Below are 26,257 nucleotides of genomic sequence, written 5' to 3' on the forward strand. Positions count from 1 at the left end.
AGTGGCAAGGAAAACCTCCCTTTAAGAGGCAGAACCCCAGGGTCAGGGGTCCATGTCAGAAAGCAGAGTTAGTTGACTCAGAGTTGAAGGAAACTCTGGTTATGGTTATGGCTTCAGACAGTCGGTCCAGCTTGACTCTAAGTTAGTTACCATGGCAACACACTGAAACAAACCTGCTGGCTGTGAGGTTTTCTTAAAGGAACCCTGAGTTTCTCCAGCTCTTCAGTTGAAGCCTGCAGACTTAAGGTGGTGGCAGACATGGTGTGTCCTTTTCTTGCAGAACCAGTTGATGTGGAAGCGCAGATGCTCCACAGAAATCTCTGTTGGGAGAGGATTGTTAGACCCCGATTGGATATTTTATCACTTCCCTGATGAGTACCTTTTTGAGCGTACTGTGACTCTGGCACTCAAATGTTTATTATATACGTTTGTAATAGTCCCCAGTCTCAGACCCACCAGACTGGAGTTCCACTGAATTTCAGGTATCAGTCTAAGCAATAATTAAATTTTGTAGTATAAAACTTTAAAACTTGAAGCACTAATCAATTTTTTATATTCTAGGGTTTCCAGGTATGATTGGCTGCATAGACGGCACTCACATTCCCATCACAGCTCCTTCAATCAGTGAAGGAGATTATCACAGTAACGTGCAGGTAGGCGTAAATAATAGCCTTTTCCATGCCAAATTAAACATATTTCACAATAACTCTACAGCAGCTAATTACTGTTCTCCATTGTGAAGATTATGAAGATACGTGAAGACCCATCAACTCCCCAATGTCAAAGAAATACACAATGCATCTCATTTTATCAGGTTGTCTTTATTTCCTGGAAGAAGCTAATTAATTCTTTTGTTATTCAAACAGTTAAACGTCATCCACTTGTGAGCACCTCACCGACCTCTGGCTGTTATTGAATTTCACGGTGCCATGTCCATTTACTGTCATCGTAAGTTGTGGGTCAATGCTGAACAACATCTTACTGAGGTAAGATGTGCTGCGGAAGTTGATGGACCCATTTCGTTATTACAATGAGGAATTGTAATTTCCAGCATTGCTGTGTTAGATGGGGGGGGTGGTGTATTGTACAGCAAGTTGTATTGTGGTTCAACACTATCGTCAACTATTACATGCTAATTTATATAAAAAAAAAGTGGAAACCTCAACAGGCCTCTCTACTTCTTTCCTCTGTGTGGGGGCTGATAATGTGTCTTCATCATCCTACTTCAGTGAAACTGAATTTTTGAGTTACAAGAAATGTCAGCCTGCTAAGTTGTGTCTAAGATTAATGGACGACCACTGAGCTAACACTAGCAAAGGGATGAACGTACATATGCCATTACTTTGAATGACTAACCTCTGATGGCCTTTGTGTCCTCCGCAGAGTGGGGGGGGGGGGCTGGGTCCAATGAGCTGCCCCAAGAGATGCCCTCAGCAATAGCTAACCCACTGCCATGACTGAGAACCATCTCTTAAGTCTCCGTGAGAGGTGGTGCTGGACCTCCAGCTGCCTTGCGGGCCTTAGCCTTTTTTCTGTTGGCTGTAATGGAAGTCAAATTTGAACACCCAGAAAGCACAAATTTGGAGACAAGTTTTAAGGCATTTAGGTGTTGCTTTCAAACAGACACAGCTGAAAATTAGACTTTTTCTTTGCTTAGGAGACTTCACTTATTAAGTATATCACATGTTGAATGTAGCCACTGAATGCTGTGTAATGTTGCAGGGCAGGCTAAACATCACAATTGCTTGTAATGAAATTATACCTTACCTGTTTGAAGTACATTTTTCTATTTCATCTTTAGTTACTGCCAAGTGCACTTTGTACCTGTCGGGTTGCACTTGCACCCACACACAGCACATAAATGTTGAATAAGTGGACCACTCAAGACAAAGCCTTTATTTTTTTAAATTAATACTCATGCATTGACTCGGTCAATGATCTTCTGCCATACAAGCTCCCGCTCCTTTGTTACTGCCACAGAACTGCTTTTCTTTTTTAGTATATGCTCATATTCTGCATGCAGTCATTAATATCTCCAACTCCACTGGGGAAAAGTAGGAGGATTGCTTTTTTCCAATTGTTGCCATGGTGAATCATGTTATCTGTGTTCCATTGAGGAGGGCCTCCCCACTTCCAGGGTCTAAAATCTTTTATCAGTGTGTCAGTGTTATGTATCTATTATTGAGGTAGACAAGCTTTACTCTGGATGAATTTAACTCACAGTTGATTGAACTAATTGTTACCATCTGTTCCGAAATCAGAAACTCTGAATTTGACAGCTCCGAGTTAATCAACGCAGAGATAAAGTTTCGACTCAGAGTTTGTTGAAACTGCTTTCTGAACTGGGCCTCTGGTCATTCCAAATGTGCACTACTAAGTATTAGTAGTAGGAGAGAAGAAGAGGTTACAATGGGAAGTGGGTAGCGGCAGCAGCAGGTACCGAGCAAGAACATGGAGAGATGATTCTGCACCTGGAAGATGAGGACAGGAGGGACAAAACACAGAGTATACGAATAGACAGTTAGTGACATGTAATGATATAATGTACATGCATGGGAGACAGAGACAGAGACAGAGACAGAGAGACAAAGAGAAATGGAGAGGCGCTCAGTGTAACCCCCAGCAGTCTAGGCCTCTAGCAGCAAAAAGAGTAGTTAAACCTAAGGTTTAACCGTAGGCTTTGTCAAAAAGGAAGGTTTTAAGCCTGATCTTTGAACCTGTGACAGAGTCCAGCCCCAGGCTGATACTGGGAGTTGGTTCCATAGCAGAAGAGCCTGATAGCTGAAAGGTCTGCCTCCTACCACAATAATAATATTAAATCTCCACCACATCAGAGAGATATTCCTGAAGCATGTTTCATACATGTATTTTTCAGGTTTTTCCACTTCCTGATTTCACATTTTCTGTCCCCTGCAGAGCCCAGAGGTATTTCTTATAGGAGGGGGTACTGTAAAGAAAATGGCTACCTCAGGGTGAACACTACAAGAGATCTGATATTTCAAATTGCAGTACAAGCCAAACTCTGAGAGAGAGAGTGAGTGTTTTGCAAACAGCCAATGATGATATTGGCCCCAAGTCACTTGGGGAATGCAAAGTTATTCAGTTACAGCAGTTGCTCTTTGTTGGCTTGTGTTTTGTTGTTTTTATAGTGCGTTCTGGAGTGACTGTAGGTGAAGGGTTGTCAGTGGAGATGTGGGACACCTGTGCAGCCTGGCTCAGCTGCATTTAAGATGGCTGCCAGACCTTGCTCGCTCTCCCTTCCATCATACAGTAGGCTGGGGACACCTCAGCTGTCCTTTCAGCTTTGTTTTGACTATTTTTCACACTCAAGACATTACTGATTGCAAATTTTGCTGCTGTGGTACTAATAAAGGATTATCTTATCTCAATTTTTTCCCCTAATCAAAGAGTAGGGTAATTCATCATCATCATCATTGGATTATTTGGTTACTAGACGTTTAATATTATTGAATAATTTTCTCTAAAATGGACATTAATTTTTTTGTCATTTGCTGATTATTCCAGAACATCTTTGCTGGAAGAAATAATGTTTGTGGAAATTAGAACAACAGGGAAGGGAGTTTGAAAGTCTGAAGGCCTCGCACCATAAAGAGTCATAGCAAGTCTTTAAATTTAAATATGCATTATATTACGTCACTGGTTTTACGACATTTCCGGTCACCACTGTACCCTGTTGCTTTACGACAGTTGTAACAAACCAGAAGTGTCAACTGCAAGAGATCTTTCTCTAGCAGAAACCTCTCTGAGCACAAACAAAAAAAAAAGGAAATGAGCTGGGACACAACCTCTGAAATGACGCTCACTCACACCTGACGGAGAATACGACATCGATCACGATGCGAGGAACAGCAACTCGCCTTCAACTGCATACGTTCGCGGCTAGCTAGCTAAGCTAACTTACCCGGAAGCTTGCACAGCTTTCCATCTGAAATCATGTTTCAGGTGATCTCCTAGTTTTCACCCTGTGTAAGGTGGGTGCAGTTCATATAGTCTTTCTCGTAACCGGGCTTCCATCACTTTAAAACACGATGTGGCTACAGCAGAGACTGAAGGGGCTGCCTGGCTTGTTATCAAGCAGCTGGGCGAGAAGACTTGTCATCGGGCTTCTCCTCCTGCTCATATTCTACTGGTACCTGGGAGCGGAGCGCCGGTGGAGGCTCTTCAGCAGCTCGGCCATGCCCGGAGGAGCGGCTGGCCAGTGCCTCCTAGCTGAGATCCACAGGTGGAAGTCCCTTGTCGACCGAGGAGAGGGAATATACAGCACACCTCAGGAAAAACTAGACACACCTTTCGTATCAGGGAATGGCCATATTCTGATAGACGTAGATTCAAACAGACTGTGGGTGGCATCGTCCGTGAAGCCAGGTTCGGCTCCGGTCCACCAGACCGAGTACTCGCCGAGAGTCGGCGTCCACCTGGAGGGGAAGCGGGCCGAGACTCAGGCCAGTATGCTCTGGTTCCGGAAAGGAGCAGTGCTGTCGGTGCGGTGCGCCTCACCGGCGGCTCTGCAGTCAGTACGGGACTGTGTCACCATCAGAGAGGAGTTAATCGCCCACAGAAGCAGGCCTAACGTCTATCTGCAGAGAATCCACATCAACAACCCATCTGACAGGACCGCCACCCTGGTCGCTTCCTCTGACAATCCAAACTTCGGTAGCAAATTCTCTACAATGGTGGATAAGCTGGAGGACAGAGATATAGTGCTCTCCTCTGGCAGAGTACCTGTGGAGAACAACCGGATGGTGCTGGTAGTGGTGGCCACCAAGAAGGTGAACAGCAGGATTCAGGTTTCTGCCAAATCTGAGTACACAGATAACATTGTGTCAGTAGTGTGGACATCAGAGTCCACTGAGCCGTCCAAGTTGGAGGAGACCTTCAGCACCCTCAGAGAAGGAGCCAAAAAGGAACTGGAGGAGCTACTGAGGGCCAGCATTGATGAGCTGGTTGCAGATCACCAGCAAGCCTGGATGGACATCTTCAGTTCAGGTAAGCTCAGGTTGCACACCAGTGGCACGCCGCTGCCTCCAAATGTACGTATTCTCAACCAGGAGCTAAAGTAATATTTGTACCTGCATTCTGTAAAGTGGGAAGTTTTATTAAATTTATTAATTCTCTTGTTACTGCCGTTGACAAAAACGTACAGCCACACAAGAGCACAAGCTCCTACCCTTTATTTTGTCTCCTTTTATGAAAGGCTTTTCACAAGGTGGACAAAAAAGTAAAAGTATTGCGTAGTATTACAGACCGAGTGGGTCATTTATCAGGATATGCTGGTGTTGTTATGGGAGTGATGGTAGTGCAATATAGGAAACGTTATATTTAAAAGTAAAAATTCACCTGCCAATACAACAACAAAAGAAGAAATATCACCTTAATTCTCACGCTGATGTCAAAGAGTGTAGAAGTTCTATGGTAATGTCTTGCATCTTAATTCCTTTTTTGTTTGTTGTTCCCGAGATGCATTTCAACCTTTTGCTGAAATTTAGAGAAATTGCAACCTGTCACAAATACTGTGGGCTTGAAGTCGCTTTGGTTTTTTTATTTGCAAGATTGTGATTTCCCAGATAGACTAATTAGCAATGAAAAAAAAAAGTTGCATTATGTACAAAAAACTATACAAGACCCATAGGCACAAGCCTATTCGTGGTCATGTTTCACAGCTGAAGTCCATGTTAATGGCAGTTGTGTGGGGAAAAGGGCTCATAAAAGAATGTATGCAAATTTAACAACGGGAGATTGCATTGTGAACAAGTAGCTATTGCCTTCTGAAATTGCAGAGAATTCTCAAATGCTGGACTGAATAGATAATTTATATTTATATTTGCACTGAAGAGCATTATGATGGGAAAATGTTTATCATGTATGATAAAACAGAGCTAAAGGGATCAAATGACCATGTTTGAAAGCTCTGAAAAAGGAATAAAGATGGTATTTATTGATTAATTTTATTACTTTCCAAATGTTGGCACTCAAAGTAAATGTACCTTACTTAATTTTAGCTCTCTTTTGATCCAGGTATTGAAATGAGAAAGATTACGGACTCTCACACGCCATCAAGTCGCACGGTCAATACCACCCTCTACTATATCCTCTCCTCCTCCATGACTCCCCTGCTGGACTGGAGGCTGAGCAGTGAGGAGCGTGCTCGTCTTGAGTCAAGTCTCAACTACGCCGACCACTGCTTCAGTGGTCATGCTACCATGCATGCTGAAAACCTGTGGCCTGAACATTTGAGCAACACTGCTCAGATCCTGCAACTTGTCACACTGTGGACTCTGACTCTGCAGAAGAGAGGATGCAAGGTGCTAGTTGCAGCAGGAGCCCATGGAGCCATGCAGGGCATGGTACTTAGCTTTGGTGGCCTTCAGTTCACAGAGAACCACCTCCAGTTTCAGGCTGATCCAGATGTGCTGCACAACAGCTATGCCCTGAGAGGAATCCACTACAACCAGGACCTCATTAATTTGGCAGTTCTTCTGGATGCGGAGGGGAAACCTTTCCTTCATGTGTCTGTGAAGCCTCAGGAGAAGCCAGTGAAACTGTACGCCTGTGAGGCCGGCTGCCTCAATGAGCCGGTGGAGCTGACATCAGAGATTAAAGGTCACACTTTCCCAGTGATGGTGACTCAGCCCATCACACCACTGCTGTACATCTCCACAGACCTGCGCCATCTGCAGGACCTCCGGCACACCCTACACCTTAAGGCCATCCTGGCCCATGAGGAGCACATGGCCAACAGGTATCCTGGCCTGCCGTTCCTTTTCTGGTTCAGCGTGGCCTCGCTGATAACTCTGTTCCACCTTTTCCTCTTCAAGCTCATATACAACGAGTACTGTGGCCCTGGTGCTAAGCCCCTCTTCAGGAGCAAGGTATAAACCATGGTAACTGGAAACAGAAGTAAAACCTGCTCTTCTCAGTCTCGTTTTTTTTTTTGTTTTGATTTGTGTGATGGCAAAGATTTCCTCTCTTTCTATCTATGGGTTGGTTTATCAGTTTGAATTTTTACCCTCTGTGAGTGAATTTTATTTTCCTTGTGTCATACTCTTACATGTTGTGTAGTGGGTTTATACAATAGCCTTGCATACCATGTACGAAAGGTGATTCCAGTTTTTTTCCCGTATGAAAAGTGTCAAAGTTTTCCCACTGTAGCTATTTCCTCGGAAAAACTGGGCAATGAAGAATTTGATCTTACTTACCCCAGTAGAACAGTAGCCCTCATTTCAGAAGCGATCGTAAATCACAATGTCAGTGTTCATGATAGCACACCACCTGTTGACTGCACTTCATGGCCATTGTCGAATGTAAGATTTTTTTTTTTTTTTTTATCATAATGGAAGAAAACAAGCACAATACTTTCCTCCTTTCTATTTGTTCTGAGTTCTTAAAGGACCACACCAGTATTTTCACATTTACAACAAATCATATACTGATTTACCAGGAAGTCATTTCACATTGACTTGTTTTAGTAGTAAAATCCATTACATCATGGTTTTTGTTTTTTTTTCTTTTGTTAAAGTGATGTTTTGTAAGTTGTCCTTTCAGACCTTTCAGTCCAGCTCTCAACATTGAATGTAGCCTGTACAGTTTCTGTTCGCTGCCAGTGATGTTGCATCTTGTGTACAAACAGAACTATACAGGCTATGCACACGTAGGTGGTGGCGTGCAGTTGGCAAGAAAGAAGACCACACACCAGTGTGAGAAAATTATATGGTCTGAACATATTAAAGAAAAATTGCTTTTAAATACATTCAGTATGTTTGTGGGACCTCAAGGATAGACACATTTGTGGTGATAAAAAAACAAATGAAAGCAGAACTTTGAAGTGTTAATGAGCTGTCCAAAAGGTACCATTAATTTTGACACACATTTAAATTTCACTGTGAAGGATGATCTGACTGACTGATCTAACAACCACTGACTTCATGAGGAATGGGAGAGCACAATTTAGACAACTTAATCTAAACTGGAAAAACAGCCTGAAAGGCATGCTTACATGAACATGACTTGTACATGAAAAGTAAATGATTCACAACACTGGTGTGGCTCTTTAATACTTGTTTACAGAATGGGATTCTGGCATTTGGTTTCTGTAGGTCAAGTGTGCAGTGATGTCCACTCGGTTCTTGCTGAAAACTGGGAATGCAGTGATGTGAAAAACAGTCCAAACATTCAAACAGGTGTTTTGTTTAGGAAAAAAACGTCTAATGGCAAATTCATTAGCATAGATAGTTTGTCATTCATCTATTGCTTGTCCATTTTCTGGGTCACAGGGGCTGCTGGAGCCAATCCCAGCTCACACTGGGTGGGTTCTGTGACAGGTCAGCAGTCCATCACAGGGTCAACACAGAGACAGACAGACAAAGACAAACAAGCATGTCGGACAGTGGGACGACATGAAACCTCCACACAGAAAGGCCCCAGCCCAGAAACTGAACCTGTAGCCTTGTTTTTTGTGAAGCAACAGCGCTAGCCACTCTGCCACCATGCTGTTCCTGTGTAGCGAAGGTTTATTATAGATTAAATGTATTCTCCAAAAATTACATAATCTGTCAGGCAAACTGTAGGTTTTCCCCCCGTCTGTTATGTGATCTGACCAAAGGTACAGAAGAACAAAAGCAAAGTCAATTCCTCCTTTTTAAGCAAGAAGATTATTGTTAGTCCAAAAGAAAATTATTGTACTAATTGAAGAAGACTGAAGTAAAACACAATATAGTCTGGGGGTCTACGAAAGTCTGTAACATCAATGTCTTCACAGAAGAAGGTGTTGACCTCCAGGATGTTTGGCAGAGGTTGTGTTACAAGGGAGGTGTCTTAGCAGTTGGGACTGTGTGCTCGCTCTGCCTTGACTTTTTTCCTGCTGCTATCTTTTCTTTCTCCATTTTGATTCTGTTTTATATTGAATCACACAATTAAATTGACAAAAAATGTGTGGGTTTTGCTTTGGATCTTTAGAACTGACCAGAATACTCTGTTATGGGTTGGTTTGAGTGTTTTTCTAAGATAATCATGCATTCTGTTCCCCTCCCCTCCTTCCTCTGACTTCACCAGGATGCCAGAAAAAGTGTGGATGGCTGCTGTGACATCAAGAGTGATGCTGGAATGCCACAGTTCAACATGTAGCAGTGGTTCTAAATCTGAAACATTTTCTTCTTCTAGTGAACGCAGACGGCTGTTCAGAGTTCAGTCCAGTACGCATAATAAATTTAAATAACATAAGTGCCCAAAATTGAGACGTTTCGAACTGGGCACTGGGTTCATAAATGTTGATGATGTTTAATGGACTCAACATGAGTTCCAGTCAAAGGGCGCTCAGATGAGGCTCATGGCTTATTGAGGTGCACCGATCTGTCAGTCTGAGGACTAAAGATCAAAGATTAAAAGTGAAAGAACGAGCGCTGCGATGGCTACAGTGAAGCTCCTAAAGAAAATCTCTGTGGAGGATACAGAGTTGGCTGACTTCTGCCGGTCTGAACGTCATTCACTAAATATTCAAAATGATTTTGTTTGTGTAGCTGCCCAATAACTTAACAACCACTCAACTGTTTTCTGTTCTGTTAAAATATCTGTATTTCTTGCAAAGGTATTTTTATCGTGTTGTTTTTCAGCGCAGCCTGAAACAGAGTGGGCATATTAATGTGGTCCCCATCCACTTAACTGTGTAACTGTTGGCAGATATCACACAATAGTAAACTCAACAGATACTTATGTGAAGATTAGCAAAAAGCACCTGGTTAATATTTTCTAAAATCTATTCCTTTTGATATTTGAACACTATTTTAGCGAGACAGCTGAACGGCGTTACAGCAACATGGCAAAACTACCAGTAAAACACTGTGGTCTAACCACTACAATGAAAAATCTAAACACAGTAAACCACAGTGAGTTTTTCTAATGGCAGACAAACTGAACAAGCTTTTAAGAGGTACGAATTATTGATTTAGTGGCCCAAAAATGTTGCACTACAGATGTGAGATGAGCAGCTCCATGGGGCTATGCTTAAATCAGCCAACATCGAATTCAGACACTCAAAATGATGAAAACATTACTTGCTGAGGCAACAGCAGGTGGTGTTTATTATATCAGGATTCTTACACTGTTGTGTTGTTAGCACTCAATGTTTGTACTACTACATTGCATGATGAGCTATTTAGTTGCTGAGATAGTTCAGTCTAGATATAAGTGGAGCTGAGACTGTCAATCTCACTGTGGTATCTACGAGACATCACTACATTGTTCGGTGTCTACAGAGGGTTGTAATCTCAGAGCTAACAGTGACCAGAGCTGTACACTGGATGGGAAACTGATTTCTCCCAGATTTTCTACAGATGAAATGAAACATAATTTTTCTGACCTTATGTCTGTTCTGAGACTAGTTTAACTTGATTCTCATATATTTTCAGATTGTTGTTATATTTCCAACCTCGTTTGTATGTAATATGGCAGTCTCTGTGACAACTGCTAGTCTGTCTGCTGCTCGTTAGGTAGCGGCTCTGAGAAATCAGTTGGTTGTCGTAGCCCTAAATGGCTACTCTAAATAACAAGGTGAGAAACCTGTCATGACAGAGAAGGACAGGATGGATGGTGCTGCCTGAGTCTAGACCATCGTCTTTATTATCTGTCTAAACTATTATTTATCTCCCTGTCTACACCAGAAATGGACTCGGTGCATTTCCTTGCCTCAAGCAGTTGAGAGAAGGGGAGGTAGAAAGAAGAGAGGCAGATGGGCACCATGTGCAGTGATTGTGAGAGCTTACACTAATACATTCTGATTCATTAAGACTGTGGTTGACCTGCCAGCTATGGGATAGTAACAGGTACAAAATCACTTGAATACGAGTATGCTAGAAAATAAAATACAATATCAGAGTCTTACTTAAGCAGATGTAAGAATTTCAACATTAGTCATATACAGAAAAGTTTGATTCTCGGTTAATTTTCCTGTTGAAAAATTGAGTTTTTGGAAATCACTTGAATGTGTTGATTGAAGGAAATTGAAGGTAATTGTTGCTTTACCAGCTGCTGGACCAATGTAATATACCAATAAATAATTTTTGTAAAGGCATAGGAAGCCTGTTAGATAAGCGACTGCATACTAAACACAACAACCAACAGCCTGTGTTCAAACGGTGTGAGAGGAGCTGCATGGGACTATATTATACCAATGAAAATCACTTCCCCCTGTTTGTCGAAATAAGTCAGCATCCCTATCTTATCTGTTAGTGTCACCAGTTTCTTTTTTATGTTCCATGTTTTACTATTTCTGTCTCAAATTGAAAAGACAAGAAACTGCGTTGGAGGGGGAGAACATGTCCCATTAATCAAGGGAACACAGCCCGTTAAATACACATGTAATGACTTTTTTACAACATATTACAAAAAAAAAAAATAAAAAATTAACAGGATTTCGGCGTTCATACCACTGGAGAATGTAACACCTAATGATGTCCAATTGATACCAGTAATCAGTGCGTTTAACAAAAAGTAGCAACATGGCTCCAGCTGCCTGTTTCTGTTTTCCATGATCCTTCTGATTCTCATGTTTGTTCTGTTTATGGGTAAATCTGTTTTTCATGTGACCTACTTACAGCATCTTAATGAAGAAATCAGTGAAAGAAGTTCATTTATATGATTGGATTGTACTTGAATGGTTTGTGATCATGTGGAAATCTTGTAAACTGTAATTTTGCTGTCTGATACAAGCTTTGGGTTTTTGGCCATATTAGAGAAAATGAGTCTGGAATAATGAAACTAGATGCTACAATGTTGAATTCTGAGGAAGCCTTAATGTCTGAGCTTATCACAATACGGATTGCACAGCAAGAAGGCCCCGGATTCTGCTAAAACAATTCAGAAATGGCACACAACTTGGTCAATTACAGTAGCTGGTAATGCCCTTCTGTTTTCACTTAAGTATTTCTTGATATACATACTTGAAATAAAAATCATCCTTGGATTCGAGACAACCTGACAGGAACTTCGATTGAAAGAAAGAAAACACTACTCTAAACTCCTTCCATACAGATAAGCAGACGCATGAGGTGACCTGCTATAAGAAATGAAGTTTGATACAGAACTCACATTTCTTCTGAATTGCAGAGTATACAGCATGTAAAGGTTATGCAAGTTAATGCCATTTCCACTAGATGTCGCCCTCTACTACCAGCATCTCAGACCAACTCCAAACTAATGTTGGCTATGCTGTAAGAGCAATACTGACATACTGCACCTTTCAATTTAAAAAAAAAAATAATAATTGACTGTTTATATTTGAGTTGAAGTATCAGAAATTAAATTGTTAAGACCAATATGTGTATCTCAAGTTCATCATTTTGAGTCAAAATTATTGTATCTCACAACTTGTGTGTCAAGTTTCTGGTGTCCTTCAGTGGTTGGTAAACTGATGTTCAGTTGACATAGGTGTGACATGCCTATTCTCAACAGGATCTTAAAATCTACTTTGAAGATGAACAAATTTGAAAGTCCGTTTGATTTGATCATATTTTATTTTTGATCTAAAAATGAAGTTCCCTGCAATGAAATAACGAAATAAGAGAAAATGTCTACCTCTAACTGTACTACACATCTGTCAGGACCAGGACTTGTGTAAAGATTTGTGATGTCACAGTCATTAGCAGGCTGCATTTCAGCTATCGCCAAAGAAATTGTTTTATTCCTGTAAACAAACAGCACCTGTGCTAACAGTGGACCTGTGGAGCACGTTAGAAACTGCTTTCATCTATATGCAGGCAAGTGAATCAGTCAACTTTCTACCACACACATCATGGAAATTATACAACTACTCAAAGAGTATGACAGGATCACTAGTGAAATGGGCACCTCTGTGTTTTTATCATCTTTATCAAAACTTGTTTTCAGCTCTTTACTTAAAAATAGACTAAAAATACTTAAGAAAACTGATTTCAAGCATCTGCAGAAGGAACCAACTCTATCTTAGGTGTGACACCTCGGCTTCAACGCATCTCTCGTAACAACACTTCAGCAGTAACCTCCAATGGACTTTGGTAAAAGTTATTATGTAATGACAAATGCCATTTTCCCCTCTTTTTCAGTTTTCCATATCTGAATTATATTACAGTGTCAAAATATCACCATAGGCACTTAAAGCAGTGGTTTCCTGTGTTCACATAACCGGATCACTGTGGAAACTAGGACAAGTTCATGTTTGCATTCATCGTTTCTGATACAGAGCTGTAGAATGAATAGTGTGTGTGAATTAGAGGTTGCCCAAAGCGTACTAGGTGGATGAACTCACTGCCAATATATAGATAGATAGCACAGTGTTCACACAGACTATTCAAACATTACAGCAGTGGACACATTTCATTTCCAGCCCTGAACACAAAGACTGACATGAGAATAGATGAGCTGATGATGGGTTGTGCTTATGCTTAACTGAACTAAATTAAAATAATGACCACATATCTGCAGACCAAATGCCCTTCAATTATTTTGTGATTACGACTGCTGAGCATGTGAGCATTCAGGCAAGAGTTGAGCTGCGTTAGCAGACTCAGGAGAGAACCAGATTCCTCTCAGGCCTTGTCTCTGTCTTTCAGTAGAGACATTCTGAGAATGGCATAAGAAATTAGCACATAATGAGTGAGAAAAGGTTTTCCAGTCCTACAAATGACTGTTGGTAACTACATGGTTTCATATAAAAGTGCTATTAAACATGATGAGGTTTTCTCCTTACTACTAATGGAATTAAGATGACAGTCTCACTGCCTCCAGTCTCTGTGTCATAACTCCATCAGCTCAACCCAAGAGAACACAAATAAATGAAAATTAAACAAAAAGCCACACATTTTCACTGATCATGTTGTATCATATCTGGATGAAAACACAAGTAGGAGCTACTACCTTCTATTGGCTGAGAATCAACTTTTACACACAATAAATACATGACAGACAAATCTTCTCAGCGGAAGCTTAAACACACCGTGAATACAAATAATTTGTTTTTCATTAGCAGAAGCTCTGCTGCAGTAAACGTCGAGCTGCCACTGGTGGATTAAAAACATTAATAAAAGCCTTAATTTACCTGACTAATACTGACTTTAATGAAACGGTACAAACTGGTGTTGCCCTAAGGCACTACACTGCTATCATTCAATTTGTATTGGGGTTAAATATTCCCTGTAATTAAGTCATTAATGAAAAACAGTGATTGACACACACACAGATAGTCACTTGTTGCTGACGTGGAATTTGCAGGACCCCAAGGTACATGATTAAAAAAAAGAAAAGAAAAACTTCCCCCACAGGCATCCTAACACACTCCTCTCTTCGAACTATGTGGCGTTTTGTTTTTGGAGTATCAGAGTAACAGGCTCATATCATACAGTGTTCAGCAGGAAAAACACCTACATTGGGTATGGAACGTATTCAGACCCCCTTAAATTTGTTACTCTTTGCACACCTGGATTTGGGAATACTCCTGCTATTCCTCCTTACAGGTCCTCTCCAGTTCTGTCAGGTTGGATGGTGAACATTGGACAGCCATTTTCAGGTCTCTCCAGAGATGCTCAGACATGCTAAAGTCAGGTCTCTGGCTGGGCCGTTCAAGAACAGTCAGAGTTGTTCCAAAGCAACTCCATTATTTTAGCTGTGTGTTAAGGATCATTGTTTTGTTGGAAGTTCAACCTTCGGCCCAGTCTGAGGTCCTGAGCACTCTGGAAAAGGTTTTCGTCCGGGATATCTCTACTTGGCCACATTCATCTTTCCTTCAATTGCGACCAGTTGTCCGGTCCCTGCAGCTGAAGAACACCCCCACAGCATGATGCTGCCACCACCATGCGTCATTGCCTGGATTGTATTGGGCAGGTGATGAGCAGTGCCTAGTTATCGCCACACATAATGTTTAAAATTAAGGCCAAAAGGTTCCATCTTGGTCTCATCAGACCAACGAATCTTATTTCTTACAGTCTGGGAGCCCTTCATGTGTTTTTTGGCAAACTCTGCAGGCTTTCATGTGTCTTGCAATGAGGAGGCTGCCATAAAGCCCCAATTGGTGGAGAGCTGCAGTGATGGTTGACTTTCTAGAACTTTCTCCCCTCTCCCCAGTGCACCTCTGGAGCTCAGCCAGTAGTCTTCGGGTTCGTTACTTCTCTCACCAAGGCTCTTCTCCCCCAACTGCTCAGTTTGGCCGGACAGCCAGCTCTAGGAAGAGTCCTGGTCGTCCCAAACTTTTTCCATTTAAGGATTATGGAGGCAACTGTGCTCTTAGGAAACCTAAGTGCAGCAGAAATGCTTTTGTACCACTGGCCAGATCTGCACCTTGCCACAATTCTGTCTGCGCTCTTTTGGCAGTTCCTTTGACCTTGTGATTCTTATTTGCTCTGTGAGCTGTAAGGTCTTATATAGACAGGTGTGTGCCTTTCCTAATCAAGTCCAATTAATTAAATTAAACACAGCTGGAGTCCAATGAAGATCAGAAGAAAGGGACAGCACCTGAGTTAAACATACAAGTGTCAGAGCAAAGGATCTGAACACTTTCAGTTTTTGTTCAATAAATTTGCAAAAATATCTACATTTCTGTTTTTCTGTCAAAATGGGATGTCTAACAAAGAAAAAAATCAACTTAAATGACTTTAGCAAATGGCAGCAACATAAAGTGAAAAACTTAAGGGGGTCTGAATACTTTCTGTACCCACTGTATATCTCTGACACAGCATCAACTGCTGAGCCAGTACTCAACTCAAAGTCACTGGACATGTGGGATCCTGATCGTATCCTGTTTGTCCAGAGCTGCCTGAGAGAGAAAGAGAGAGAGAGTGTGTGTGTGTGTGTGTGTGTGTGTGTGTGTGTGTGTGTGTGTGTGTACTGAAATGGGCTATGAGTTTTTGAGCATGCTAATCTGGGCAAATATCTTGAGTGCAGGGCCCAATTTGATATTCATGGTTCCCATGAGGTGGTCCTCCTTCAGCAGCAGCAGGGCCTGTCCATCAATCTCCTGAGAACGGAACTCCTCAGCGATCTCCAGACAACCTGCAGCCACAAGAACAGTCAGATTGGAAATGCTCTGGACAGGGCTCCTGTCGACATGATAATCACCATCATGGCTAATAATGTACATTTTTCAACAGATTTTTTTCATGGTTGGCATGAGAATTTAATTAAAATCACCATCATATCAAATCCAATCATCTCTCATTCAGTCTGATGTGCGCTGGTTTCAGCGTAGTATCTGATTTCCATCATGTTTCAATCTTGTTTAAGCTGTTTTCAGCTTCTTAATCAGTGAATCTTTATCATATGTGAAACTGATCTTTGAAACAAACACACGGTTCCCTGAGAAGTGCTATGTTGTTTCTTCAAGGGACCATTGTGTGATGGTGTATAAATCTGGTAACAAATAATCTTTGACAGTACTTTAGGCTGTTAACTTGTGCTTGTGTCCGCTCATCTTGAGTGGGGAAACTGCAATCCCCTGCTGGCTGACCATTGCTATATAACTTGATAGCTCAGTCAAACATTCAAGCTTATGGGGCTGCCCAATACTTGTTGTCCTTTCAAAAACTATAAAAGCAGTGAGCCTGAGTGACATTTTCATTAATGAACACATTCAACAAACACTCTCTCTTTCCATCTCTCTTTCCAACTCTACATGCCAGCAGCAACAGACTAGCAGAGCTCCAAAAGTACATAGATCGACAGGTGAAAATAGTTGATGTTCTATAGATGTTCTTGAACAATAATCTACTTGTGGAGTCCCTTATTAAAAGAGGTACCAGCAGAAACCAATTGACTTGGAGCTGTCAGCTACAGAAAGGGCCTGAGAGACAGACAAAACATCACTGATTTGGCTCAGTGCAAGAGTTTTGCTGTCTCTAAGTGATTGTGAGGACTTCCGCTCTTTCATAGTGCTGTCATTCAGTTAATGGGCTGAAAGCTGTGAAAGCCCATAACTGAATGAAAGCTATCCAAAGGTCTGCTAGCTTATGTCTAGCTTGTTTAGCCCTACATCAAGAGTCCACTTGCTTATTTATGTCCCTTTTTACTGTCACAGTGTGGATTGAAATGGCACATAACTAAGCTTTAATATTTGTGACTTGCATTTATGCATAGTAATACAAACATTACATGATGCAAGAAGCAACTTACAAATTTAAGTCACCACTTTTTAAATGTGTTTGTTCAGTTAGTATTAAGAGTGTTTTCTCAGGCTATTTAAAGATGATGAGTATGCGATAGTCTCCTCCACACCATCACAATGAGAGGCAGTTTAGTAAAAATGTACACAAATGTAACAGTGACACTGATGTAGTTCCCACCTGGCAGAGAGGATATGAATTCATAGACATCCTCTATGTTCCACTGACTGGTGTCACTGGCCAGGAAGCGATGGGACAGCAAGGGCAGTTCAAAGCCTTGCACAACAGGCACCTGCTGGGTTGCTGACAGGGGGGGTGGGGATTTTTTGTAGCCCAGCAAGTCTGAACATTGGCTGGACTCTCCCTGTGCAGGTTGGACAGAGTGACCAGTGGATAGAGCTTCAGCAGCTGACTTCTGTAGAGAGAGTGGTGTCATAAAGTCAAAGGTGCTTCAAATGCAGGGACATAAATGGCGTAATCCAATGAGGGAGCCAGACATGTTGCATAAATTAGATTTAACAAATATTTATCTGCTAAACTCAGAGGCCCCTTACCTCACTACAGATAAATACTTTGTTCATATGATAACAGTACAAATTAAATGTCTCACCTTTTTAGACTCTAAACTTGAGTTTTTGTTGTTTCCATTCAGGGCTCTCTGTTTCTTCATGTTCTCCAGGGTGGTTTTGCGGTTTGGGAAGAGACCCATCCTCTTTGTGCATCCCACGTTGTAGCTACAAATCAAGTAAACATCGTGTTGGAAAACTTTTGGGGCTTGGCCTGATCCAGATCATTGATCATATTTGTACAATATTGGGCATGTCTGCACCTCTGTAAGATCTCATGAATTGCAATTTGTTCACACCACCCCCAGTTCTAAGTTTTATTCCAAATTAAGTCATCCCCTTCAGATATTTCAATACTCCTCTGTGCTGCATAAAAAAAAAAAAAAAACGTACAGTTTGTAGGTCCAACTAGCGTTGCCTCAACAGGTGTGAAATACACAGGAGCTTTGGGCCCGATTAATACCTGCCCTCAGCTCGTCAGTATATGTATTAACATTTTAACCCAGCGATTCTCAAACTTTTTCAGATCAAGTCAATCAGCCATTAAAATAAAACCCACAGAACACCTTATCCCCAAACTAGTACTTGCAAACTAAAACTTTCATGAAAAGCTTTATGTGTTTGTCTGTATGTCTTTATTGGATAGGTCAGTGTCAAAGTCTAGCCAAAGAGGAATCTAAACATGGTCTCAAAATAGTGAAGGATCCACTTTATCCAGCTATTTAGTCTCTTCTATGACATGCAATGCTTTTGTGTCACGAACTGTAAGACAACTAGGTGAACGCTTGTGTGTGAACTCATATGCTTCAGTCTAGTGTTAGTCTGAGCACCACATATTGAGCTTTTTTGTTTTTAATTTTTAACATTCTATTTAAATACACTGCATATTTGTTTAGATGCATTTCCTTGCCTTACTCTCAAAATTTTACATACCACATGTAAACTGGCAAGTGATTCATCTGTGAGTAGCCCATGCACATCAATTTAAACATGCAATGTTGCCAGCGTGTAATTTCACATAATGGTGGCCACCCCAAATTACTCTGGTCTGTGGGAAACACTGTATCAAATATGCTAAATGTCATGGCAATGACATTGTGACTTCACTGAATACTTGCTTATTGTGTCAATTGTGTTGTATATTTCAGTTAATTCACTTTTATTTAGCCCCATCTTAAGCAATGATGTAGTCCTATGTTTTGTCCAGAAAAACTTATCTGTGTAAACTTATCTCTGTAAAACTGTCTATTCAAATAATTTTTTACTTTCCATAAGTTTTGAAATAGTATTGAAAACAGCACATAGCCCTACACAAATAGGGTCTGTTGTTCTTTGACAGTTTGAGAAACACTACATTAAAAATGACATTTTAATAAATCAACTCCAGAACACCTGGGACTGATTACATACCACCCTTTGAGAAATGTTGTCATAGCATTTGATAATGTGTTTTCCAAGCCTGGGAAGGTTTTGTTAAGATTTTAATACAATAGCTACTTACATACAGTAATTCATACTAATAATGAAATGATGTCACAATTAAGATGTCTAACTGATATCAAATTTGACAAATTAGAAAATGTGCCAATTTTTTATGCACTACTGTAGACTGTTCATGCCATTTATGTTTAGTATTTTTTTTTTTCTGAATAAATTTTCAGTTTATATGCATGTATGTTTGCGATAAGGACAACTGGTGATTTTATTACATTATTAATTAGCAGAATGTGAATAATTAGATCAAGATCATACATTTATTCTTAAAGTATCAATAATCTCAGTTCATTAGTAGATTACCTATTAACCAGGGTAGGGGGGCAACAAAAACCTGAGGGCCGGCAAACTTGATCAGCACATCCCTCATTTCCCCAGAGTTAATTATGGAAAAGATCAAGTGTAGCTTCTCCTTACCGTTTAGCACACACTGTAGAGCAGAATCTCTTCGATCTTTTGAAGATGTAGGCAAAATCTACCCTGCCACACAGCTCACAGGTCAGCATGGGCTCCTGCTGGGCCTTTAACTCTGAGGTGACAGTCAAAACAATGTCAGCTGGAGACAAAGTTCGTTTTCTACAAATTGTGCAATACAGTTTTTTTTCCAAGGTAATCTGGAATCACACAAGCCTGTTACCCAGGATGAATCATGTTAAACTTGACCCTCAGCAAAGGTCAAGAATCCCGTCTTAACATGTATGGATCTTTTTGGTTTTCATTTTGGCATCCATATTAGGGTCAGGGATGTCAGGATTTGAAATACGTCATTCACAGCAAATGTAGACAGAAAACATCTGCTCATAGAAATATTGACACCAAATAAGCAAAGACACAATCTGAATACAATACAAACATGAATATAAATGTTTAAATATTGAAGTGAGGCCATGTGTACTGCGTCACAGCAGAAACCTGATATAGGCTAAGATCATAAGCAACAGAAGTGTACTCTCTGTTTCAAGTGCTCTTGCTCTAAGGAAAAGTAATTGAAAGCCAGTGCAAACTTTGAGGAACAACAGAGATAGCAACAGCGACACAGCAGACACAAAGTCAGTGTGAACACTGACCCCATTCCATTGTTATCCGTTGTTGTGAGTTGGCCATTTCTGAACATGGATCAAATTGATGAGGGGAAACCAAAACTGTGAGACTCCAAATGCCCTGTTTTCTTTTAGTTAACGGCTCCTGACTGGCCTCTTGAACTGATTAGCCTGGTTGTTGAAGGCCTCAAGTGTGGGGATAGTCAAGAAGTGGCACTGGGCACCTGAGGTTATAAACATGATCAAGGATGGGAAAGCTCCTTATGACTTTCTCTCAGGGAGACAGTTGACAAAGGACTATGAAGGACTACTCAAGTCACAGGGCACTTGTCAGACTCCTCAAACCAACCTGGGAGAAAGAACTTTGTCCCTACTCAGCTGACTAGTTAGATACAACTGACTAGTTGCTAGTTTGTGATCGTTTTATGCTGTAATGTGTTTTGTTCAATGTTTTTCTACATGTCCAGCTGATTTCTGTAAAAAATGTGTGGTTTGTGCTGCAAATAAAGCCTCTGGGGTAATCAGAATGCAAGGACATCCTCCTCCAGACCAACCATTTGAACACATAATGATGGATTTGAAGGGGAAAAGTATTGCCTGGTGATAGTGTGCATGTTCAGCAAATGGGTTGAGGTTTTTCCAACTTCCATACAGGATGCAGGAACAGTGGCGAAGATTCTTTTGAGGGAGCTTATTCGCCGGTGGGGAATTCCCAACTTCATTAGAGTGAAATATTACAACATTTGGATATCATTGGATCATTGTTCTTATCATCCACAGTCAGCAGGTGCAGTGGAGTGAGAGAGCACCATCAAGGCTAAACTGGCTAAATGTTGTGAAGAAACAGGACTGTCATGCATTAAGGCGCTTCCATTGGTGCTGTTTCACACGCTAATGAGAATTAGCAACGAGCATGGTTTTAGCTCTTTGGAGATTGTGTTTAGAAGGCCTCCATGCACAGGCATTGGTCCGATTACGTCAGCCTGACAACGGACCATATGAAGATAGCATATTGAGATATTGTGCTAACCTAACAGCTGCACTCTCAGCACTCCATACACAGATGAAAGTTGCAGTACCATCACCAGCTATTGCAGTCCAGCATCACCTGAAGCCATGAGACTGCTCATCAAGGATCACAGGAGGAAGCACTGGAAACAATGGCGCTACACAGGCCCTTTCCAAGTTTTGCTGACCACGGAAACGGCACTGAAAGTGGAAGGGAGGTCGACTTGGGTGCACACTAGTCATTGCAAGCAGATCCCGAGTCCAGAGAGTGGGGAGAAGACAGATGCTGTCCCCAGCTAAGAGAGAAGGATGAAATAGTGCCTTCCTCCACCAGCAATGTGCCAAGCTCCTCTGCTCTGGATACAAAAACCAAACACACTTCTTCACCTATGACACACACATGTACCCAGCAGTTTTCTTGATGGGCAAAGCATTGTGTCTGTGAGATAGTCACTCACAGAAGAGAGCAAAAGCAAAATGCATTTCTGAATTTCATGCCCATCTCTAACAACAATTATGTTACAATATGTACTCAACATTCACCACATGGTTTTTCACCCTTAAAGTCAGGGTAGTTTTAGATTTAAATGTTCTTATCAGAAGTGAGCTGATTATGATTTTAGATGAGAATGTACAGGATTGAGAAAGAAATTAACTGTTGGTAGAAGAATCACTATTTACTTTTGTATGAATCATTACCTGTATTTATAGATTATGAAATACACAAAAATATGTTTATGCACAAAATAAGAACTAATTCATATGTACTTTGAGAAAAGTAAAAGCATAATTACTCAAAGAGTCTCAGTTTTATAAGAGCAGCAGAATCATATGACTTAGAACTACATTGTCCTGAAATTGCATCATCATGGACAAGAGAAAAATACGCTCCCCAAGTGGATCATGAAAAACAAGAAAGCTACACTTTACCCTTTGGTGAGAGGCCAGCCACCTTTGAGTCTGTGGTGTGTCTCCTTAGGCTTTCTATAGAGAAAGATGGACGTTCTACCTGCAAATTCAAAAAAGAAAAGAGAGGGGGGGAAAGGACATTACACATAATTCGAGTATACTTCTTTTTTTAGTTCAACAGTGTAAATCATAAACACAATCATCAGTGTGCCATTCAAACTACATTTGAGTTGTTAAGCTCATCTCTTAACTATGTTTATTTCTGTCATCCACACAAGTCCCCAGTTTTTAGCTCCTAAAACAGGGACTTTCAGAAACACTCCTGAGTTATGTTTTAATCTCAGAGTATAGAAGTTGAGACTTTTGGAAACAGTGCATGTTGCTTCACTGCTACCTCAGGGTGAATGAATTGCAAGTAACTTTGTTGTCTTTATCAGCAGCTTTTGTGGCATTAAATTCAGCATTTTAATGGTAACAGTGACCTTATTTATTTGCAGCATTTTCGGGAACTAAGCAACTGCACAATGGACAATCTGCTTTTCTGTTTATCTGGACAGACTTGTGCCCAGTGTTTGAGTGACCACATGATCTATTGATTCAGGTGTGTTAGTTTAAAAAACACACTGTGTGTGACTTACATCAGACTTTAAATATACAAATGAAAACAGATTAACGGGGACCTAAAAGAAGTAAAATGGTACATCTTCAATCTTAATATAAATCATCCTCTTTTGAGTTACCTGGCATCCATGATCTCAGGCACAGGTCTTTGAATATTGTCCCTATCATGCAATTTATTCAGTGTGTGAGTATGCATGTGTTGGTGACACACAGATTCATGACAAGCTTAAGTACTCACAGGAAAAGGCTCAGCACCCTCCTGAATGACAAAGCCTTCAATTAGATGGGTGAGGATGTGTGTCTTGACTAGAGCCTGGGCAGGTTTGCTATCTCCATTGTGTTCGCTGCTGTTAGAGTTCCCATTACCAGAGGTCATGACTAGAGCACAGGCCAACCCTCACCTGTCAACACAAGCAGTAAGGCAAAAAATGCATTAGCTCCAGATCCTAACTGGTGTTCAAAACACAAACTATTTTAAGATGTCACCTTAAAGTTGCCCAGTGTTGCACTACATCATTTTGTTTGTCACATGTATCCGTTTACTTTCCGCCTACTTTTGAATTTTGCTGAGAAACAGTCCAGTACAACAGTACAACTTTCAAGTTGATCTTTTTGACAGTGTTGCTGTAATTAACAGGAATAGGCTCATCAATTAATTTAATGTGTGGAGATAACGAGGGCTTCTAATACACTGACGGCGGGGGGGCAAACAAAAATAAAAACACTGCCAGCAGCATCCACCATCAACTGCTGTGTTTCTATGCCGTTGCTGGAAGAGCTGTCAAAGCTGTAACATGTATCAGACCGATCAAATCACACAGAGAGAGCTAGAGTGCGTGTGTCCGTGTGACCACAGACCCCCCAGTGAAACATGCAGCCCCCCAGTTAAGACTTTCTGGCGCCGCTGCTGCCCTAATAGTGTCATAATTCCGTTTAACTCTACCAAAGTTTTTTCTTACAATAAACTACGCAATCCCGCATTGTCACATTTCTGAGTGACAACCTGCACGCCTGAGGACGAGGCGGAGCGGGGTCGGTACTCTCGGCTTCACACGGACTATAATGATGGAGCTGTGATTCAGTATCCGCCGTACAAAGAAATAACAGTGGCACATGTCGGCTGTTTTTCTCTTTAACAAGCTAGCGAACTGCGCGGCGCAAATAAACCTGCTCACCCCAGAAAGTGATTTCCAATCAGGCCAATCAGCCAAATCTGCGTAAAGTTGCAGAAAGCTTTGTTTCACAGCGCGTCGCCTGTGTTAAAGGGATTAGTTCGCTGCTGGTGTCAATGAACTCCAAAGAACAAAACAAAAAACAGCACCAACAACACACACGGTGCAACTCCGGAGTAGTTATCTTACTTTCACAGTGTGAAACCACCTCTAAGTCAGTTAGAAAACAGGCGCTCCGCTCGGTAACAATGGGAGAGGGAAGAAGGGCTCTTTGTTCCGCGGCTCCAAACAACGCTTTCATTTGCTTCCACTCCTTCCGCCGAACGGCGAGGAGCCAGCCAGCCCGCCACCGGGACACCGGGACACCGGACCACCGGACCACCGCGGAGGCAGCCCCGGTACACGAGGACACGCTAAATATGCCAGCGATTCATATCCGCCAGTTTCTGCCGCCTCCTTACCGCACCGTAACACCGACAGCGTTCAGAGGACGGCCGTGCACGTGCGTGTGTGCGGGCGCACGAAAGGAACAGACAGGGGCACTAACTACTTCCGGCAGGAACCTTCAGAATTAGAGCACAACTCGGCGTTAGTCACTTTGTTGCAACACATTTTGTCGGCGTTCAGTGATCACATTGTTACTGCCTTTATGGTTTCAGCATGAATGGGGGCGTTCCGTATGGTGCTTTATTTTTAACCTTTGTATCACCGATGGACCATTTCTCAACTGATTTCTTACCTTCAAATTGCAGCCTATAGTGTATCCGGGCAACAATTGAATTGAAAGCAACTGGATTTAGGACTTGGACATAAATCCTAAATCCAGTTGCTTTCAATTCAATTGTTGGCCGATATGACCATGACCAGGATGAATAAGAATATACAACAGGTGTATGTCGTTTGCGTGGTTGAAAGCTCTGGAAAAAAGTTTGGAGTGCTTCGATCCCCCCCTCAGATTTCACGCCACGTCCATTTACTGTGGGTTAATGAAACCATAAAATTGAAATAAAAGTTATTTGAACTTTATTTCCTAATTTTGCACAAAGAGTGGTCACTCTAATCAAGACGTGCATTTATTGTGAAGGTCGGTATTTTCGATGTGGCATTGTTACTCCAACCACTCCTTAACTTTACACTCCTGCAAGAACAATCTTTCTGACACACATGAAATCATTAGTTATTACTTTACCACTCAAAGTGGTGCCTTTTCAATTTCTAGAATCTTTATTTTTTTAAGGTAACTGAATCACTTTTTAAATACCAATTAAATTCAGGGATAGGATGGATGTTGTGGCCAAAATGTATATTTCGCCTGCGATGTTTAGTTTGTTTAGGCTGCACACATTTATTTCGATCCTCGCATTACTTGTCCTACTGTTTGTGTGCTGGGATTGAAAAGCGGCAAAGTTATTTTACCAGAGTTTTCAGGTTCATGTTTTTGGCTGACAGTCTCATAGTTTGGCACACTTGAGATGTCTTTGAAAGAATAAGACAGTAAGTCCTCACTGGAAGCAGTCAGTTTACTCCAGATAACTCAGGTATTGTCGGTTATTGCGCTGAATTTCCATTTAAAAACATCCTGTAATTATAAAACGTAAGGGAGACCGGGTACACCTTTTGCTTCAGCACCTACAGCTCTCAAAGTTTTATATAAAATACCCACATTTGTCACAAACCTGCAAGAATATCACAGACCTTCAATTTCGAGAATCTTTATTTTTTTAAGGTAACTGAATCACTTTTTAAATACCAATTAAATTCAGGGATAGGATGGATGTTGTGGCCAATACATGTTGCTGCTTTATTACAACCTATTCCACTGCTGGGGTGAGTTGCATCAGAGAAAAAAAAAAAAACAACCCAGATCAATGTGTCTCTCTATGACTGACTATGACTCAAACACACTCTGCGTTTAACTCAGGAGGTTGTGTATGTGTTTGTGTGTTTAAATGAGCCTACCAGAACAAAATTTCATAACAGTATGAATGCTTAATGAATTCTACAATGCGCCTGTATGAGAAACACACTTCCTTTGGCTTTGAGCAGTATCTGCTCAGTGTTGCATGCCAGTTCCCATGTTCCTTCACCACCGATCTGACCGACTTGCCTCTCTTTTCCTACCTCATATGAGACCCATATGGCCCAGATAAGCTCTTATAAAAAAAAAACTAAACTAAAACAACATATTACAACTTAAAGAATTCTGGCAAAAAACAAACAAACAAACAACCATTGTGCAGTTGCCAACTCTGTCAATGCGTAAATTACTGTGATTATAACATTAAATCTCCACCACAGTGGCAAGATTTACT

General features: G+C 41.2%; 2 protein-coding genes across 6 annotated transcripts; one reads left to right on the forward strand and one right to left on the reverse strand.

Annotated features, from left to right (window-relative positions):
- Positions 1-3,708: 3,708 nt before the first annotated feature.
- Positions 3,709-11,472, forward strand: kiaa2013 (KIAA2013 ortholog). Of its 3 annotated transcripts, XR_003840940.1 has the most exons (4): positions 3,709-5,007; positions 6,037-6,890; positions 9,070-9,209; positions 10,674-10,769. XR_003840940.1 is itself a non-coding variant. In XM_029507157.1 (3 exons), exons 1-3 carry the CDS (start codon positions 4,050-4,052, stop codon positions 9,139-9,141), a joined length of 1,884 nt encoding a protein of 627 aa, XP_029363017.1. In that variant the 5' UTR covers positions 3,709-4,049; the 3' UTR covers positions 9,142-11,472. The 3 variants fall into 3 exon arrangements, 2 of the variants coding, with proteins under 2 accessions (XP_029363017.1, XP_029363016.1); XM_029507157.1 differs by having other exon boundaries at positions 9,070-11,472; XM_029507156.1 differs by lacking the exon at positions 9,070-9,209 and having other exon boundaries at positions 10,674-11,472.
- Positions 11,473-12,539: 1,067 nt separating this feature from the next.
- On the reverse strand, positions 12,540-24,456 carry phc2a (polyhomeotic homolog 2a (Drosophila)). Of its 3 annotated transcripts, none has more exons than XM_029506446.1 (7): positions 24,135-24,456; positions 23,012-23,174; positions 22,174-22,252; positions 19,613-19,724; positions 17,746-17,869; positions 17,316-17,550; positions 12,540-16,029 (listed from the first exon to the last, which is right to left on the reverse strand). In XM_029506446.1, the coding sequence occupies exons 2-7, from the start codon at positions 23,147-23,149 to the stop codon at positions 15,875-15,877; spliced, it is 843 nt and encodes a 280-aa protein (XP_029362306.1). In that variant the 5' UTR covers positions 23,150-23,174; positions 24,135-24,456; the 3' UTR covers positions 12,540-15,874. The 3 variants fall into 3 exon arrangements, with proteins under 3 accessions (XP_029362306.1, XP_029362307.1, XP_029362308.1); XM_029506447.1 differs by having other exon boundaries at positions 23,949-24,456; XM_029506448.1 differs by lacking the exon at positions 24,135-24,456 and adding an exon at positions 23,260-23,463.
- Between the last annotated feature and the right edge of the window lie 1,801 nt (positions 24,457-26,257).

Source organism: Echeneis naucrates, chromosome 7 (genome assembly GCF_900963305.1).
Source record: "Echeneis naucrates chromosome 7, fEcheNa1.1, whole genome shotgun sequence".
NCBI lineage: Eukaryota > Metazoa > Chordata > Actinopteri > Carangiformes > Echeneidae > Echeneis > Echeneis naucrates.